Here is a 17,680-nt window from a genome sequence, read left to right on the forward strand (position 1 = left end):
TTCACAAGAGCTGAAACATCACTTTGTAGGCTGTTGAGAGCTTGGTCGCTGCTATTTTCTCTAGCGGCAGTATCATGGCTACTACTAGTCAGTTTTTGGGGCTATTTGAGGGATATCTTGTGTAGAGGCTTGGCTGTGTTTCTTTGTCCGGAAACCTTTTAGCTTTTTGTTTTCTCTCAGAGAGGATTGCGACTTCAACTTTTTTGTGGGATTTCTTTGTGGGACTCCCAAATCAAAATTACAATGACTGACTACAGACTAAATTGACCAATACTTTACTAAATGTTACAGTACCTGTTCCGTTAGCAGGGAAAATGCAGGCAAACAGCCAAGATCAAGTTAAAATATACACTGAAGTAACTACATATCGTAGTGATAAACCCAGTGACGAACGTAGAACGTAGAAACGTCAGGCCTCACATGTCCTGGCAAGCATTCAATCTTCTTCTTATTGTTAGAACCTAGACAGCTGGACAGCAGAGAATACACACCTTTTTCATTTATCAGATTAGTTCCACGCGAAGTAACGGCGGGATAAATGCGTCTGACGTCCTCGGGAGCTACTCGCATGGCCTGAAAATGTTTTGTACTGTAGTATTCTTTCTATGATGTCGACCTGTCTGCTATGCCAGACTGCCATCGAGCCGTTCCCATTTCAATATATGTATGTTAGCACAAGATTGCACTCGTAGCATATGAAGCATAATGGTAATTGGGAAACCAGTCGCGCTACGATTGCAAGGATAGCTGGCAAGCGTTGAACGATATACTTGATTTCGACTTTCGTTAGGCTTGACAAATTGTACGTTTTGACCATAATCTGTGGGGCCTACTACATGCCTCAAGAACGAAGCCACAACCATGCTTACAACACGAAACACAACACAAGGGCATGTGTTTCTGATAGTGCGTGTGTTCTTATGTGTCCTCCTTCGTCCATATCCGCTTACCTGGAGTCATTCCATTATTAGTATACAGTGGCGACCATTATCGCCCTCCCTGCTGAAAACAGAAAGAAGGAGGGCTCTCAAACCCTAGAAATGGCATACACTATATCTAATACGATATAGTGTAAATGGCGGTCTTTATAGCTTCCGGGTAATAACACAAAGCTTTTTCTTTGACTACGAAAGCTGTATAACTACGAGGTCTTGAGGCCCTGATTTTGAAGAAGCCTTTCTGATGACCTTAACACAAAGGCGGCTTTTAGGTCACGCTGCAACTGTTGAAGGTGGAGATAATTTAGTCTTATTGAATAAGACCTGTTTCTTGTCCTCAGAATCGCTTCTAACTGACTTGCTAAATTAAATTGCCCCCTTGTTCTGGAGTTGTTGGTCCTTTACCCACACGGCCAGTCACATAGAGCAACAAAAAGTGATAAGTTTAGATGGAGATGGCCTTTGATGGATAATGCATTATGCATTCTGACTGTATTGTAGCGGGCACATACCCTAGTATATTGTGCTTGTGCGCTATGATGTTTGATTTGCTTCTTATTTTGCTTGAGGAGAGTAGCGCCTCTACTGGCTGAAAATGTGCATCCTGAACACGAGCTAAGATGTGTTGAACGCCACATTCGGTATGCGCCAGGCAGCGTTTTTCAGCGAATATTCATTGGTGCTAGCTAACCCAAGCTAAACGCGTTCTTGCTACGCGCTTTGACTTGACCACGCCATTCCCATTCCAAATATATGCGGTATTTGCTTTGTTGTGCTCCTTTCAGCTCAAAAAAGGATTCTCAAAGAGTTGATGGAAGGGTCGTTCGAGCGCATATCAGCACTAGCCGAGTACTGACAAGGATCAAAAATTAGTACGGTGCCTGGGGGTTCATTGAAAATATATTGCAATTCTCTTCGGTGTTCCCAACATCTTCATGGTGTTTTTTAAGATTATTAGTTGCGGCAACCTACTCAGACAAGCGACCGTCGATAAGTCTACCAATTACAGTAATCCAAAAAGGAACCTCAGAATGATGCAATTTTCTCATTGAGCTGACAGCTAAGCTTTGGTTCCGGCCGCAGACAGTCTCAAGCAGGATTTATGACATGTCCAGGAAATTCCACATACGATCATTGCGCTGGAGGTGACGAACTGAATTTAGGGTCACAAAAAGCCATATAGAAACATGCGATTCATTCCCCTGCCCACAGCGCCTTGCTACCATACTCCCCTGAGTATGCTTGTGCATACCTGTGCACAAATTTCTTCAGTAAGGATAGTAAGGACTAGGAGGATGGCGAGTCCAAGACGTTGTCAAACCCCTCCCTACGATCCCTCCAGAGGGGCAATCAGTTCATTCCTATCACCACGCGGCTACCAGTCAGCCCTGAGTGCTTGCTAGACCCCACCCAATCACCCAGGTAAATCATAGTTGGCAACTAACTTGTAAAGCCTCGGTTGAAGATGTTCGAAATGGGTTCGGAACAGGGGGGAGACAGAGAGTCCATACCTGGTGTAAGAAGTTAGAACCATTGAATAAACTCATATCGCTTCGAATCAGCAAAGCATTCTATTCATCTAGCCATATCCCCGACATGTCCGTCAGCCAAAAAGGAGGTCCCAAATATCGTGAGTGCCTCAACGGAGATACAGTAACAGATATTCTGGAGTACATAAGAGAACAAGTGTATGTACACTAAAGTAGTTAAATAGATTCTAATATTACTGTACCAAGATTTATATCAAACTTTGACTACCAAGGGGGTCTGCTTTCGCGGCCTTGCGTGAACGACGCGTTGATGGGTACCATGAGGGACAAATTTGGTGGCTAAACATCAAAGGTTTGTCCGCTAATTCCTTGCACTTTCCACTAATTTTGGGTAGGAAATTCTGGCCCCCAGCTCATTAATAAGCTGTTGAAGATTCATCAACCGACCACCTATCAATTTTGCCGTCGAAGTTTAAGGCACCAGTTGATGTCAATGGTAGCGTGAGTCTAATAAAGGGATATGTAATGGGGCGAGACTCTTTAGTTTAAATCGTGTCTATGAAGACTTTTTGGGAAAATCGACGGAATTAAAAAGGAATATTTCTTTTGAGCAGTACGGGTAAAGTTTCTACGTACGTTACTCCTAAATCGAATTCTTTCGCGGAATAGATGAAAGTACTTCCTTGAGCTTTGGAGGAACTTTCTACTGAGAAGATTTATGATTTTATAATCCAGACATGACGAAAATACCTGCGGTCAATCTTTCAATGGCGCGGAGACTATGAATTGTCCCTTTGGGAATTGGACGTGAACAAATTCAAGCGGCGGAATTTGAAGACGGAAGACTAATCCCATTCTCACCGGATAAACTCGTTCACGATATCTGCGCCACTTGTGTGTGGCATGTCTTCGGGATTGCTACGCCAAATGGGTTAGACTTCCCGAATAAAGGATCTGTCAGTCTGGCGCATTCCGCACATGTACGATCGGAGGCGAAAGGGAAGGATCTTTTGACGTTGAATTACCTCATGTTACGAGGCCCACGGGACATACGTTTGACCCAATATCCTGCCCGTCTTTAAGGCAATACGCCAGTGCTAGGCAGAGTAGATACGCCGAGATGGAGCTATTTGGAAACCCAGAGATGTATAGCCGCTCTAGGTACTTTCTGATATTTGACCGGATAAATATTACTAGTTTACCAAATTTACCGGATGTGAAATCATCTCCCATTAGTTCCTTGCTGAGCACGATTTGCTCTTCAGGGCTCAGCAATAGTTGCGGACCTTGGTTAACCCCGGGAACCTGAAAGATTACGACCCTCAAAAGAACACGGATACACAAAGATTAATGCGTATCTCGGCTACTGTAGCAGTGCCCCCAATCATTTGCCTTCGTTTTCCATACAATCTAGCCTGTACTGAGCTGGTAATTAGAACTTCTTCCGGGTTGCTAAAACTGCTAGATGGACCTCGACCATATATTAACAGCCTAATTGGCACCATTCCCCATAGTCATCTCACGGGACTCCCACGGGACGGGGTCTAAAGCCAAAAACAGTTGTATGGAATAATGAAGTGCTTCTTGGCGACAACTTCGAGCAATGATATATAACTAAGAAATGCCTGACTTCAATGTATCTCGACTCAAGTTCCCAGCACACACAATGATTGGTGAGGCTCTTTTGTCTTTCTGGTATTCGTCGCATGGGAGGTAGGAACCGGCGCAATGTGGCCCGTTATATGGAAGATACTAGTAGAATAATCAGCAAAATTAAGACAAGCGACATCTATTGGGGGATTATTGTGCTGATAAGCTCTGCCAGCGTCTCAGATGATGGAGCCAGCCCTGGTGTTTTAATCTGCAGCGGAGTGTCTGTTACGCTCGGGCTGAAGTGCGACCCATGATGACGAATGTGCCTGAGGGTGTAATGGCTATGTCCGACCGCAGCCAACACGGGGCCTACTAGAATAAAGATATAGAGGGCTCCCTTCATAACGACCTGTGATGAGACTTTGCTTGTTAATCATAACTAGAGCGTCAGTCTGCAGATTATATACTCCTAGTGTGCCTTTAGCTCAGAATTAACACACGCAACTCGCTGTACCCGAGGCCCTCAGTGGTCCAAGAATAGCATATGTCGAAATAAACACCAGGGGTGGTTTACTTTTGAAATAATGTAATTCATAAAAATTACATTTTGACATCGAGCAAATTTCCGACCTTCTTAGCTAATGGTTAAAGCGATTGAATACATTAAGCTTCTACAGGTCCAAAGAAACGTACTAGGACCTAAAATAATTTGCGTACTGGTATAAGGCCAAGTGAGCGGTTCATGAGTGTAGCGTGCCTGGAAGAGAGTTTGTACAACTACTCCATAGTTTAAATCCTCCTTGTCTTTCAATATCTTTTTAGTGGAGTCGTAAAGGTAGTTTGGGGATGGTGCTAGCTTGTGTGACTCAAGGCGTCTACTAGGGTCTTTTATATTCATGACACTTGCACTCGAAATTGCATTCCTGGAGACAAAAGGTGGTGCGTCTCGTACAGTATCAATGCCACATAGGGCACCACTGTCTCCAATTTGTGGCGTGTATCAGCTAACTCGTCGAAGCTCGAACTTTAACAGCCCGTCTCCATGAAGGCTCCGATTATGCTGATTGCCGGGGTAATCCTGGATGGTGTAAACAGCATCCATACCATTAGCCCTTGTTGCCAATGGAGTATTTATGCGGAGTGCCCATCACATACGCGATGAATCGGAGCAGGGCAAAATAGTCCGTGGCCTGACCTGAGCCAGGCTCAATGCCGGAAACGCCGATACCTTAAGGCTGTTGAAAGACAGGAATGCAAAAGGAGATGCAGGCTGCGTGACTGAGGTCCCATACTTTACGATGGGTCCTTAATATGAATGGAGAACTTTCTGATCTCGTTCAATTTGCTACCAGTCCACTCATTATGGAACTGTATGTACCGCCATGCATAATTTCTGGTGAGTCGTGTCGTTTTCATGATTTTCTTAAGGATACCGTATAGGTCACGGCGTGCGTTGCAAGTGTGTCACCCAAATCCACCCCGAAACTATTACCCTGGCCACGCAATTAGATCAGCCGCTCTGCTGTCAAGATTTTGTCGATCCATATTAGAAGATGTGGTACCGAGCAGACCTGCTTTTACTAAGGCTTGGACATTGGAAGCTCATGATGGGAAACCGATTGGCTGTTGCGCTCACTTGCGCAGCCAGGGTGATGTGAGGCAAAGATACTGTTGACATTTGCCCCATGCTTCTGTACTACTGCCTAGGGTGGATCATATACCTTGGGAGACTTTTTTGGATGATGGAGCGGGTTACTGACAGATCAGCACGCTCATGCAGCCCTCACGCTTCAGTCCAGATGGCAAATTGATTTTTCTATCGGACTAAACTTGATTTACGACCTTTTTTTTTTTTTTGATGGCCCAGCCAATTACTTGAATGTCAGCAAGTCAAAATTTCGTTATTGTCCGCAAATGGCGTTCCGATTTCAATCCCAACGGCGACGTAAGCTTGCAGGAGGACGTAGATGAATTCAAAGACAGTTGTATTCCATACAGTATCATAAGCTCACTATTTCAGAGGGATGGAGCAGCCTGTCGCGTTCAAATGGAACAGAGAGGCCGACCCCGTCTTCTTCGCCCGAAGCGTTTTCCCCTAAGCTGCGATAGAGAACGTTGAGATTCTAGTACCATGGTTTTCACGAGTATACCAGGTATTTCTTGTCAGTGTCGTATCGCAAATTCATGCACGAATGCTGATGCGACTATGTTGCTCGTTCAACTGAATGATAAAGGCACTGTGACAATGCTAAGGTTTAGATATTGGCTCGTGCCTGGCAATCCGAATTAATACTATGGTGGTATGGGCCGTTGATGAACTGTACAGGCACATGACGCCGCAAGCCCTGTTTCGCGTTGGTATATCGGCGGGACGGAACAAGCTCCTTTCCACTGTCATCTCCTGCATGGGCTTTGAGACTGAGGTGAGGTTGCGAATTATCGACAAAGATATGACGGTCGAAAAACAATCGTTGCAAAATAGGTATTCCTTGTGTTCATTCATGTTCAACACGAAGAAGAAACTTTACGAGGCTTGGGAATGGTAAGCAGCTTGGCCCTATGTATGTTGATGCTTTAAGGTTGCAGGACTACCAGTTGGAAGTGTTTGTTTAAAAATCAGAGTTATTTGATTATTGGATCAGTTTCCGATATTGGTTGACTCTACGATCGGATTTGCCGCCGTGCGGTGAGAGCAAGGTGAGAGCAAGGTGAGAGCAAGGCAAGGTGAGTGCAAGGAGAGGCACAAGATTCACAAGACCTAGGCACGCGAGCGACTGGAGGACAGGATCTGTTCTACTAGCTAGGAAGCAACCTCATACTCCAGGGCCACAATCACCTTACTCCCGAACCTTCCAGCGTGCAAGATCTCACCTTCGACTTATGCTTCAGCTGTAGTAGATGATCTAAGGACGGACGCCAAATGTCGAGACGCCAGTACAGGCAGGCTGTTCATCAGATGCAAGGTTAGCAGGCTGTCCATTAAATTCGACACTTTCGCCAGGTTCAGGGAATTTGATATCAATGCCTGCGGTGGTGGTACAGCCGTTCACGTTCGCCACGAACATGGCAGGGAGGGTGGATGAGCGCTCGATGGACTTAACAGCGCCCCCCTGGAGGTGTCACTTGTTACCGTGATAGGTGCACAATTCATGTACATCTCGCGGTTTCCAAGGCGGTTAAACCAGGTCCAGGCCAGTGTGTATTTGCCGGGCGTGATATTGTGAGGAATGGTGAAGTTGGATGGGTATTTCTCGATCCGAGAGGGGTCACTGGGGAGATTACCATCCACATTGGCCGGACATCCACCAATAAAGGACGTAATTACCATCCACTCTGAGCTCTTAGATGGCTCAAGATCCTTGGTCAGACTGATCTGGCATGAGCCTCCTCCATGCGTGACACTTCCCTTGAATATCAGCTGATGCGATTGGCCCACTCCAATCGTTGTTTCAGTCCGAGGGGCCTCGAACGCGTTAGCGCGCAGTTTGCAAGGAAAGTCGCTACCATCACCGGCTAATGGAGAGTTATTTAGTGTACCTAGACTATAGGGCTCAGGCGAGGTCATGATCAAATGAGCATGAATCACTGAACAAAAAAGGGACATGTTGAGCAACCACCGACGCAAGAAGCTTTTTAGGATCATAATGCTCTACCGTTGTTGAGAATGAGGAACACGAGGAACAAAAGCAATATGTAGTGTGGTTGGAAAGTGGGCTCCAGTACGAAAATAGACTCATTCTAGCAGGTCACGAAATTGGGTGGAGGCGATGATAAGCGGGCAAATAAATCATCCATCCATCTAAACCTAGCAAGTGGGCCCAAGACCAAAAGATTGGTCTCAAGACTAAGCAAGTGGTCTCAAGACCAAGCAAAGTGGTCTCAAGACCAAGCAAGTGGTCCCAAGACCAAGCAAGTGGTCCCAAGACCAAAGTGGCCAATTTTGGCCAATTTTGGCCAATTTTGGCGAATTACTCATCTGTTCTGTTATCCAGTAAATGCTATCTCTAAATGCTCGGTGGCTATCGATGGTTCCAGAGATGATAGTATGTGCCGCTGTTTATTCTATATTGAAAGAATGATCGCTAATTTTATTGCGGGGAGTGACAAAAACGACGAGGGACAGAGTAGCCGTTTCGGACCGTTATTGGAACTGAAGTGATAATATACTGTTCAGTATCCTGTGGCAAGCCTGGCCTTGTTGGAGTAGCGATGAATACACGATTCTCTCATTCTCATGCTGGGTTTCATTCCTTGGCGGAGGGGATGACAGGGTATTTGGAGCGGCGGCTATTTTCCTCGTTTTGTTATAGTGCCGTTGCATATCACTAGGACCTTGGCGATCCTCTTGTTTGATATTTGCGTAGTGGGGTATAAAATGTTCCTCGAGTGATGAAAACATTCGGACCCGTTGGGTTACACGGTCTCGAACGAAAAGAAATGTGTCCTGATTGCAAAGTATGCCCAACTCGTGTACCTTTTTCATCACACCATCATGCCTTTTCTTGAATGTGACTTTTCTGTCTCTGGGATTGATAATCTGAGTAATCTTGCGGGCGACTTTCCCCATTTTGGTCAGTATGGCAATCAATTTTTTTTTTTTTGGACGGAGAAAATGGACTATATAAGAAACGTCGTCTCAGCCTGTCCTTGCGCTTAAGATAGAAGCATCTATTTTGGGCTACGGGGCCAGTTTGCTTCTGGACAGCGACATGCTTCCGTTTCTTCTTCTATCCTTCTATTTTAGGAAGTGCGTCATGACCGCTTCACTCCACTCTGCCGGTGCGTGCGTCATACGTAGGACAAGACAAACCATGTAGGTTGATTCCATAATTGTGTAGGGGCTCATCGTTTTCAGTTGAGCAGTGTCATCCTGGTAGATTGATCAGGCAAAATGTGGATCCCACCTTCTTAATCTTAGTTTTGGCCCGTTCAGAGACGGGACTGGTCAGATATTTGGCTGGTTGACCATGATGTTCTCCACCGTACCAGTCCGCTACGGAGGCTATTGTGATCACGTTTACGATTAAAGTCATAGCAGAGCTACAATATCTAACTTGTTAGGGCACCATCACCATCTTAGCTGAGCCAGTGGGGCTTTCCAGAGGACCCCTAGATCCCAGGACCAAGATGGAGTAAATATATTCTAATTCTAGCAATGGATCAATTTGGCTGTGGGACTAATTTAGATTTAGTTTTTCAGTCTTTATAGGGTTGAGAATGGGACTCAGTGACCAGAAAAATAAAATATATTAAAAACAGGACCGGAAAACAAAGGAAGTATGGCACGATGGAAGATCTATTTCAAAAGCACTCTCATCCGTGATTGGCCATCACACAAAAGCCGGCAAGACCCCCAGAGAACTTGCATGGATAGCGTATGCAATGATTGCCGTGCCATACAATGCACCGAGGATTTGCTGACACGTGCCCAGAATGACAATCGCCCTCAGAATGTTCAATTCGCCCTACGCCCACACGATCTTGGTGAACAGCATGTTCTGCAATCAAGGAAGCGAAGACGGGGGTCTGTTTAGAATATTGCCTCCTCAATGAAGAAGGCATACATTTTTCGCATCATCTTGAGCTACGAAAATTTAGGAATTCTGATCTTGAGACCGATCACCCCACGTGATTTTAGGGCTCTGTCAGGAGAGTTATCATGTTTTCAATTATAGATAATATATTGAACAAGCGTGCGTTGCTTGTAGTCATGCTAGCATCGTAGTACGGCCATGTGCTCAATTACTCAATTCTAGGAAGATTTGTGAACGTCGTGTACCACGATTCTGGGGCCTGGTCCAAACCGAGACTGCTTTCTTCCCGTTTGTTGCCCGGTGGCCCCATCTTTACAACCACACCGCACCACCCGACCGGGCAATGTTCCCGGCTAAAATCTGCGCTATCTTCGGCTGATCATTCCGGTTCTTCTTTATCGCTCCTGCCTAGGAGCAGACTGGAAACGAATCAGGGACGGGGAGGAGCGAGGGGGAGACGTGCCCCCTTTTGGGTCACGAGCATGGGTGAAATGGGCGATATCATCGGCCGCAGTTTTGCTTTCCCTATAACGGTCAGACTCATGTCGTGTAGATACAGGTAACGCAGGCGCTACTTACCGAGAAACTTTGGAAGATGGGACAAGTTGCGGGGAGGGACATGATTCCCTGGACTGGGCTGACTGGAGGAGGGACTAAGGGGGGTTTTGCTTCTTGCCCTTGGTTGATTGGCGTCATGGCATAGGGCGGTAGACCCTCGATGAAGAAGATCGAGGCTCTTTTGTAAGGCCTTCACGCTTCCTTGCAGGACCGTGGAGTTCTCCTTCCATCTTTCAGCACTGAAATTGAGTTGTACAATCTCGGCCTTGAGCTGTTGGACTTGCTCCTCCAAACCTTTCCTAGTATGCTGTTCCTTTTCGAGTTCTCTGCTTTGTTCCTCAATTCTGGCCTGCTCCCGCATTCTTTGCTCTTTTTGCCTTTGTCGAAAGTTTCGCTGTGCCTGCCTTTGCGCTAGCCTGGAATTGAAGGATTTCTGTGTAGCCTGTGGTTCCACGACGGGCGCACGGGATGGGGATGGCAATGTAAGTTGGCTGACGTTACTTCGCTCCACAAGATGATCTTCGTCTGTTGATTTGGGAAACGGACAGAACTCCATGTCATTTGCTGCCTCTTCTTCCGATACGAGGTAGTCCATTCGTAGTGGGTTCCTGTTTGATCCTCAAGATTATAATTTGGGACGAAAGGGAATCAGGACATGGGAGAAATATGGAACAACATCTGCGGAAGTGTTCGCATGCTTTATGGAATGAGACGAGGCTTATGTAATTAGTTGTATCCTCATAGTAATAAACCTACCGCGCGATAATCACGCAGAATTTACGATACAATGACTGTAAGTCAATTGCCGTCAAAGCGTGGAGATCCCGAGTTGCCTTTGTCCCACGTTTCATGTTTGCCGATTATACACTAGATTACGCTCTAGTCGGTGCCGCTATGGTATTCCGTAATGGGGGAGGGAGATATGCGTTGCGAGCTGCTCACCCTTACCAGGCTACGCTTCAGTTGTAGCAATCTGCTGCAATACTGAGCGTCACAGGCCCAGAGAAATCACTGCTATCAGGGCGTCCTGATATTAGGGTTAGTAATTGATAAGGCAAAAGAAAAAAAAAAAAAAAAAAAAAAAAAAAAAAAAACCAGAGAAAAAGAGAGAAAGGAAAAAAGCCGCTACAGGGCGTTTATGTCATTGATGCATAACTTGTGAAGATCACACATCTTGCACGAATCTCGTAATTTGACTCCTACAGTATCAACGCGCATTAAATTTCCTTCCACCTTGATCTCCACGTGGCTTCAATAAGGTCCTAGTTACATGGTGAAAAAAGCAGCTCTTCAGCCTTGGGCGGGTCAGAACAAACCGTGTTGGGGAATTCCATGTGCTGAATCGTGCCACTATTTGTGCTGTTCAGGAGCGTAGAGCTGGTAATCAGAGGAGCACCGAGCGCGCTAGCTTTTGGAACTACAAATACTCTTCAGGAATCACCAAGTCAATATATTTGTTATTTATTTGTTATTTATATTCTGTTCGTCTGGGTGCCCAGTATTGACCGGGGGAAAAAAAAGCAGCATATTATCGGTGCACTCACGCTTGAGATACCTGTCAGTCAGCAAAAAGAACAGAGATATCCGAAGCTATCGTATATTGTATCATATTGTTATTTCAATCATCTTCGTATGTTGGCCATTCTACAGTATCTCTGGACTGGGAGTAAATTTGATTTGACGCCGACACCGAATGAATTCTGGGTGGAGTCGCAGATTTGTCTGCACTAATAAACAGGGGGCCTGCGTTTCCTGATAAACTTCTTGTCAAGGCTCTGAGTTGTGTAGCGAACTCTCTCTCTCGTCATCATGACCTACTCTTAGGATTTTGGTTGGTGGTTGTTGACCTTAGAAAATCGCAGTCGCTCGACCTTTGATGTCCTCGGATTTTAGAACGCTTTGAGACGTAAGATCGACGATTTGCGGATCCATTGTTTGTCTTAAGCACTTCCACAAATGGTCATGTCCTTGCTCTCGAGACTTGTATCACTATCAGCTCCTAGTCAGAGCAAATTATATTGTGGTCTCTGAGCAACTCTATCTAACTCTGTGACGCTAAGGGTTCGTTATCAAATGCTTACATTTGAACCTCGCAACTAAATTTAGACGATAAGCCAATTTTTGGTTTTCCCCATCCGAGCCAGGTCATATATGTGGGAGACCTACCTCTGCGAAGCAATTTTGAGAGGCGTTCATTATCAAAAAAATTCCTATGCTTCACGAAAATATGGAGGCATGCTTCATGGGAACATCCACATTTTTCATGATTCTCTGGTTGCAGCTATATTTACGTCAAAAAAAATTCTTGTCTGCGTCATCCATCAGACCCAATACAGTCCACGAAAACAATTCGGCCGAGACGTCTATACCAGCCGGGAGGTCTAGCTCAGTCAAGACCCCCTTGAGACGCTCTTCGCGTTATCGCCGTTAATCCCGAGTCCGAGGGAAATTGCAATTCATATGTGACAGGATTGAGAATTAACGTCAAGTACGTTGTGCCTCTTCATTTAGGATGAAGCCACATGATCATTAACTTTACGAGTCCCCGCGTAGAATGATGCTCAGTGTCTCTCACCCTAAATGTGTCATGTCAAAGCAAACCTCACAAGACACCTTTTGCACTACTATTCGCCCGGTCAACTTACTCAGTAAATATATATATATGTACGTATTTATCCTAAACATAACAGCAGAGGGAATCCCGTAGATCAGAATTTTTTTTTATATTTTATATTTTTTTTTCATGCGTCCTTCCCGGGGCTTCTGATACCCCGTTGTTGGATCTCGGGTGTATAAGCGACGAGACAACACCCACCTACGTGCAGCAGCTCAATGCCGAGAAACCTAGAGAGTATAGATATAGGGCGGAGCACCTATGCAGCCTCTCGACACCATCGCCAGACGAAGCCGACCTGCTGCTTTTTACCAGGAATCCTTTGGAAATTCCGCAGCCTCGAGTTTCACCCATGTATAATATAGATTCTGTCTTCCTTTACATTTCCACCGCCTGTCCAAAGCGGGTTCTAACTTAGCGTGTAGAGACCGGGCGGGCCTGCCCAATCCGCTGACTGCTGATAACTAATCTGTGACGATTCATATCGGAGTATGAATTAATTAAAACGGTCGCTCACACAGTGGACGGCTCTGTGTACGATCTGTGTACGATCTGTGATGTAATCAAGCTTGGATCTAAACCAGCTCTATTATTGATGCAGTCTTATTTCTTCTCCGAAACAATGCTTGAGGACATGACCAAAGGAATTTGCCAGCAATTGTTCCTTATACTACATCTATTGTATGGACATCAATAGTACAGAGTCTGTGGATAGCCCCGTCATAATCAATAGCCAAGAAAGAATATTTGAACGACGTGGCAGATCACGAGGAAATAATCGGAAGATCGTCATCACCAGAATCTAGAATCAAAAATTAGCCTGCAAGGAAATCGACGTAAAACCTTGCCGACCGTGTAGTTCGTACATGGATATATAATACCGCAATTTCTTTAGAGGGCCGAGGTTGCTAAGACCAAGGCGGAGAAAACTGGAAACAACCAAGTATCAACAACTGATTGCTGGGGAAGGAAGGGCCAGCGTGGTGGAGATGTATGGGGTCCTCCACGCTCTGTAAGGAGTTTATTGCTATCCTATCTATGAACTAATGTTACACCGAGTGAAGCAGCAGCTTAAGTAACCCAGAGTCTGGCTAGTGATAATGATGCTGGCATAACTGACGGACCGTCTATTCGAATTTCACCGGCAAGAATTGAAATTTTGGCGAGATGTAACCCGCTCACACACGGCCGGTATGATGGACAGCCGGTAAGCACCAATATCAAGCGGCATCTGCACTCATGTTAATCTGGTGCTTGACCTGCACACGACTCGAGCGAGCAATGTCAATGGTCTGCTGGCTATACTGGCGGGCTGTGCAAATTTCTCGAATCAGGATTGTGATCCAGAGGTTACGAAAACAGGCCGCAAGCTCTCCTTTGGGGAATGCCTCTGCAAGGTTACTGCGTCTCCGTTAACAGCGGATGGAGATGGTGGGTGATGCCCATGAACTTACCTTATCACACTCATCGAAGACCGCATCAGACCCTCCTCACGATTGCTTCCTTGGGAGACGATATGCAGAAGTTGGAAAATAGACTCAATGAAGGGGTGGAGTTGATCGACGTCGGAGTCACCCTTGTACGAAAGAATGATACCATCCCAAGCATCCAGGATACCCGTGCGAATAGCGATAATGTGTTCCCCCATTTCAAGAGGCAGTTGAGGCTTGGTGACCATCGAGGTAAATCCCTGAAGCTCTCGACCGACAACGGGCAGGTGAGTCTTGAAGGTAGAGCCCATAGCCTGGGCAATGTCGCCAAAGGTTTGTAAAATGACAGGTATGAGTTGTTTGGGAGAGTTGGGCAGGACATCCACAAGAACTTTTAAGAAATTATGGCATAAGGGCCTGACTGTCTCGTTCAAAGCACAAACAACATCACTGATAAGGTCGATGGTTATAGAGCAGAAACTAGGATCAGTTGAATGGTGGAATGCGTTGACCATGAAAGGCTCGAGGGGAACTATATATCCACCAAAACCCTCTTTAAGGGCGCTAGCAACAGCACCAATGGTAGTGAAAGCAACATCGGAAATGCCTGACTGTATTTGGTGAGTTGACAGGACCTGAAGCAGGACATACATGATTCGATCGGCCTGAGGGGTGATCTTAATCCCTAGACACTGAACAATAGCCAGGATAACGCTAATCAAAGATGTCTGCCTGCCTTCGAGGAGACCCCGGTTCTCGGTGTTGACGGCCTGCTGTTGCAAGGGGATGGTTTGCTCCAGGCGCTGAATGATAACGTCCAAGAGAGCAGAAACTTCGGCGAGGTTTTCAGTGGCCGAGTTTAGGACGAGAGAGATAAGTACCTCGTAACTAGCGGTGCGGAGGCCATCAGCGTGCGGAGGTTCAGTCACCGCAAGCAAGGTTCTGACACTGTCCTTGAAATGCTTAGAAAGAGGGTTAGTTCCAGAACCAGCATCTCCCGAAAAGCGGTCGACAACGTTTATCAGAGCCCAGCAGCAGGAGTCAACCATCCTGGGGTCGCTAGAAATGCCGTTCAAGAGGCCAGCGATCAAAGGCTGCAGGTGAAGATCAGGGTCCAATGCCTCGGGGCAGCTGTCGCACACCCGACCCAGGGCGTAGGCAGCAGAATCTCTCACTTGGAGAGCGCTATCATTCATCATCCCAAGAAGGCCAGTAGGCAAGGACAAGGCTTGCTTAATCAAAGGCTCCAGCACACTGGGCTCGGGGCCCTCCATGATAGCTCCAAATGCAGCCACCGCGGCATCTCGTCGGCGCCAGTCCTCGTTACGGCAATTTTCCCCCACAAACGTGACCACAGGCAAGACGATATCGTCCCGAACACACTGAGCATACAATTGAAGAGCCTGATATGCGGCATGCGACACGTCATACTCATCACCGCCAATTTCCTCGTTCTGTCGACACATAGCCTCTAGTAACACGGGGACTGCCTTACGAGTAGCATTACGGGCAAACCCGGCAAGCTGGCGAGGCTCTAAACCTTCATGATAGGCCACCGTATTGTCATTGCCGATGGTGATCTCTTCCTCGCACACTGTACTCCAGAACTCGATGGCCAGCTTTGCAACGTCGTCATTCCTGTTCTTCATGCCTACGATGCTCAGGTCAAGTAGACCGTTTTCCATACAAAAGGGCATTCTATCGTAAAAGGCACCCATAATACGACTCAAGCAGCCGAACGCACCGGTCTGGATACGAGTATCCTCAGTCAGAGTGGCCTCAGACACGATGTGCATGATGTAGTTCCGCTCGCCCTCATTGTCGATGCTGGGGCGCATAAAATCCACGGTATCACCCAGAGCGGCGATGGCAGCACAACGGACCTCCGTGTTGAGCTCCTCACGGCGAGCTCCCTGCAGAACCGCGGTCAAGATGGCTTGATAATGTGTCGGCAAGCTGGCGCGGAGGTCGACATCTTGAGACTCGCAAATGAAGCCAATGGTGGTCAGCGATGAGTGCTTCAGGGCGTCGGTCCCGCTCGCCACATTTTGCACGAGGGTCTGCATTAGTTCAGGCCACTCACTTCGCGGTAGCTCAATAGCGGCAATTGACACAATAACAAGAGCTGCGCAACTTCGGGCTCGGCGATCGGATGTGTGCAGCGTCTTGAGCGCGGATTCCTTGACTTGCGCCTTGGTTTCCGCGGGGATCTCAACAGCCCATCGCCGCTGCGCTTCGCGCAACTTGGCCTGATCTCGGAAAGTAAACGCGTTTTTCAATGCGATGCCAGCAGCAGCACGGATATGCGGCGGGTTGTCTTCACGGTCCAGTTCCTTGACTAGCGACGTGAGGTAATCGGCCTGTTTAGAACAATAGGTAGAGATGAGAAACTCGTCAGTCTCGGGGGATAGCAGTGAGGCTTTCTCGTGCAGATCCACATCTCAAAATATATGGCATAATTTCAGGGAACGTACGAAGTTAGTCGCCGCAGCGTGGGCAAGCCGCTGTTCTCCGTCGGAACGTTCTACCGCATCTTCGGAACTCGGTCAGAGGGACATTGTCTCATATTTGAGGGACACAACGCAGCAGAATGAAGATTTTGACCCGCATTGAAGGCAGCCATACCCGAACATACCTATCGAAAAAGTGCGCTGCAATACCTGTTGCGCATTCATTACGTCCAGAAGGCACAAGCGTTACAATATGGGAAGGGAGGCAGGGAGTGAAGGAGGAGACAAACATTCTTAAGAACGGGTAGGCAGCTGTTCACCAAGCTATCAACGTAAGGCTATTTTAGAAACACGAAACCAAGCCTACCCACAATGCGGATAGGGGAAAGCAAGTACCCTAATTGTCCAATCATCCACAAACCGTTTCCGGATTCTTCACTAGAGCTTGTACCTCGATATGTGTCATGGTAATAACGAACAATGGTGCTAGTCATCTCCCTGCGAGAAAGACATCCAAGTCGTTTGGAAAAAAAAAAAAAAAAAAAAAAAAAGAAAGAAAGAAAGATATTCTTGGACCATATACACCATAGTTTTGAGATTTACTCAATTCCTAGCTATCATCTCACTATCAGTTTATGCTAGGTTCGAAGCCTTTCGGCGTTATCTGTTTCATTTATTTACGGGTCAAATGACTGACAAGCTTAAGTCCCGGTCACTCCCTAAGTCGCAATCACACAAATCGATTGAGCTCACTTTCGTTAATAAAACAGGCACGATATGGTATTCTTCCGATCTATTTCTAACCTGGTGTGAGCCGCTTTCCATGACAGAAGCTATCTCTCAACGCGGGCATTCCACCACATGCGCACGACAGATAGTTAGTCGACTAAGGACCGGAAAGCAAAGTCGGCTATAAGCAGGATAAAAAGATCTGTCTACGCTCTATATACAATGTTCAAGGGCAACAGCATGCGCTGTATCCCAGCCAGCAAGCAAAACAATCAAGATAGTTCTACAGTATGAGACGTATTGGCTTTGGCGCACTATTTGTTGCAAGCGATCATGGAGCTTGC

At 46.5% G+C, this 17,680-nt stretch overlaps 3 protein-coding genes across 3 annotated transcripts; all 3 read right to left on the reverse strand.

Annotated features, from left to right (window-relative positions):
• Positions 1-6,924: 6,924 nt before the first annotated feature.
• On the reverse strand, positions 6,925-7,586 carry N7508_011157 (uncharacterized protein; the record flags this gene model as incomplete). The annotated part of the gene is made up of 2 exons (XM_058469217.1): positions 6,925-7,131; positions 7,152-7,586. The coding sequence occupies 2 exons, from the start codon at positions 7,584-7,586 to the stop codon at positions 6,925-6,927; spliced, it is 642 nt and encodes a 213-aa protein (XP_058314195.1).
• A 2,399-nt stretch (positions 7,587-9,985) lies between these two features.
• N7508_011158 (uncharacterized protein) lies at positions 9,986-10,708 on the reverse strand (the record flags this gene model as incomplete). Its single annotated transcript, XM_058469218.1, has 2 exons — positions 9,986-10,080; positions 10,135-10,708. The coding sequence occupies 2 exons, from the start codon at positions 10,706-10,708 to the stop codon at positions 9,986-9,988; spliced, it is 669 nt and encodes a 222-aa protein (XP_058314196.1).
• A 3,239-nt stretch (positions 10,709-13,947) lies between these two features.
• Positions 13,948-16,899, reverse strand: N7508_011159 (uncharacterized protein; the record flags this gene model as incomplete). Its single annotated transcript, XM_058469219.1, has 4 exons — positions 13,948-14,128; positions 14,182-16,517; positions 16,632-16,698; positions 16,793-16,899. The coding sequence occupies 4 exons, from the start codon at positions 16,897-16,899 to the stop codon at positions 13,948-13,950; spliced, it is 2,691 nt and encodes an 896-aa protein (XP_058314197.1).
• Between the last annotated feature and the right edge of the window lie 781 nt (positions 16,900-17,680).

This window comes from Penicillium antarcticum (genome assembly GCF_028974205.1).
Source record: "Penicillium antarcticum strain IBT 31339 chromosome Unknown utg000010l_segment0_segment0, whole genome shotgun sequence".
Classification (NCBI taxonomy): Eukaryota; Fungi; Ascomycota; class Eurotiomycetes; order Eurotiales; family Aspergillaceae; genus Penicillium; species Penicillium antarcticum.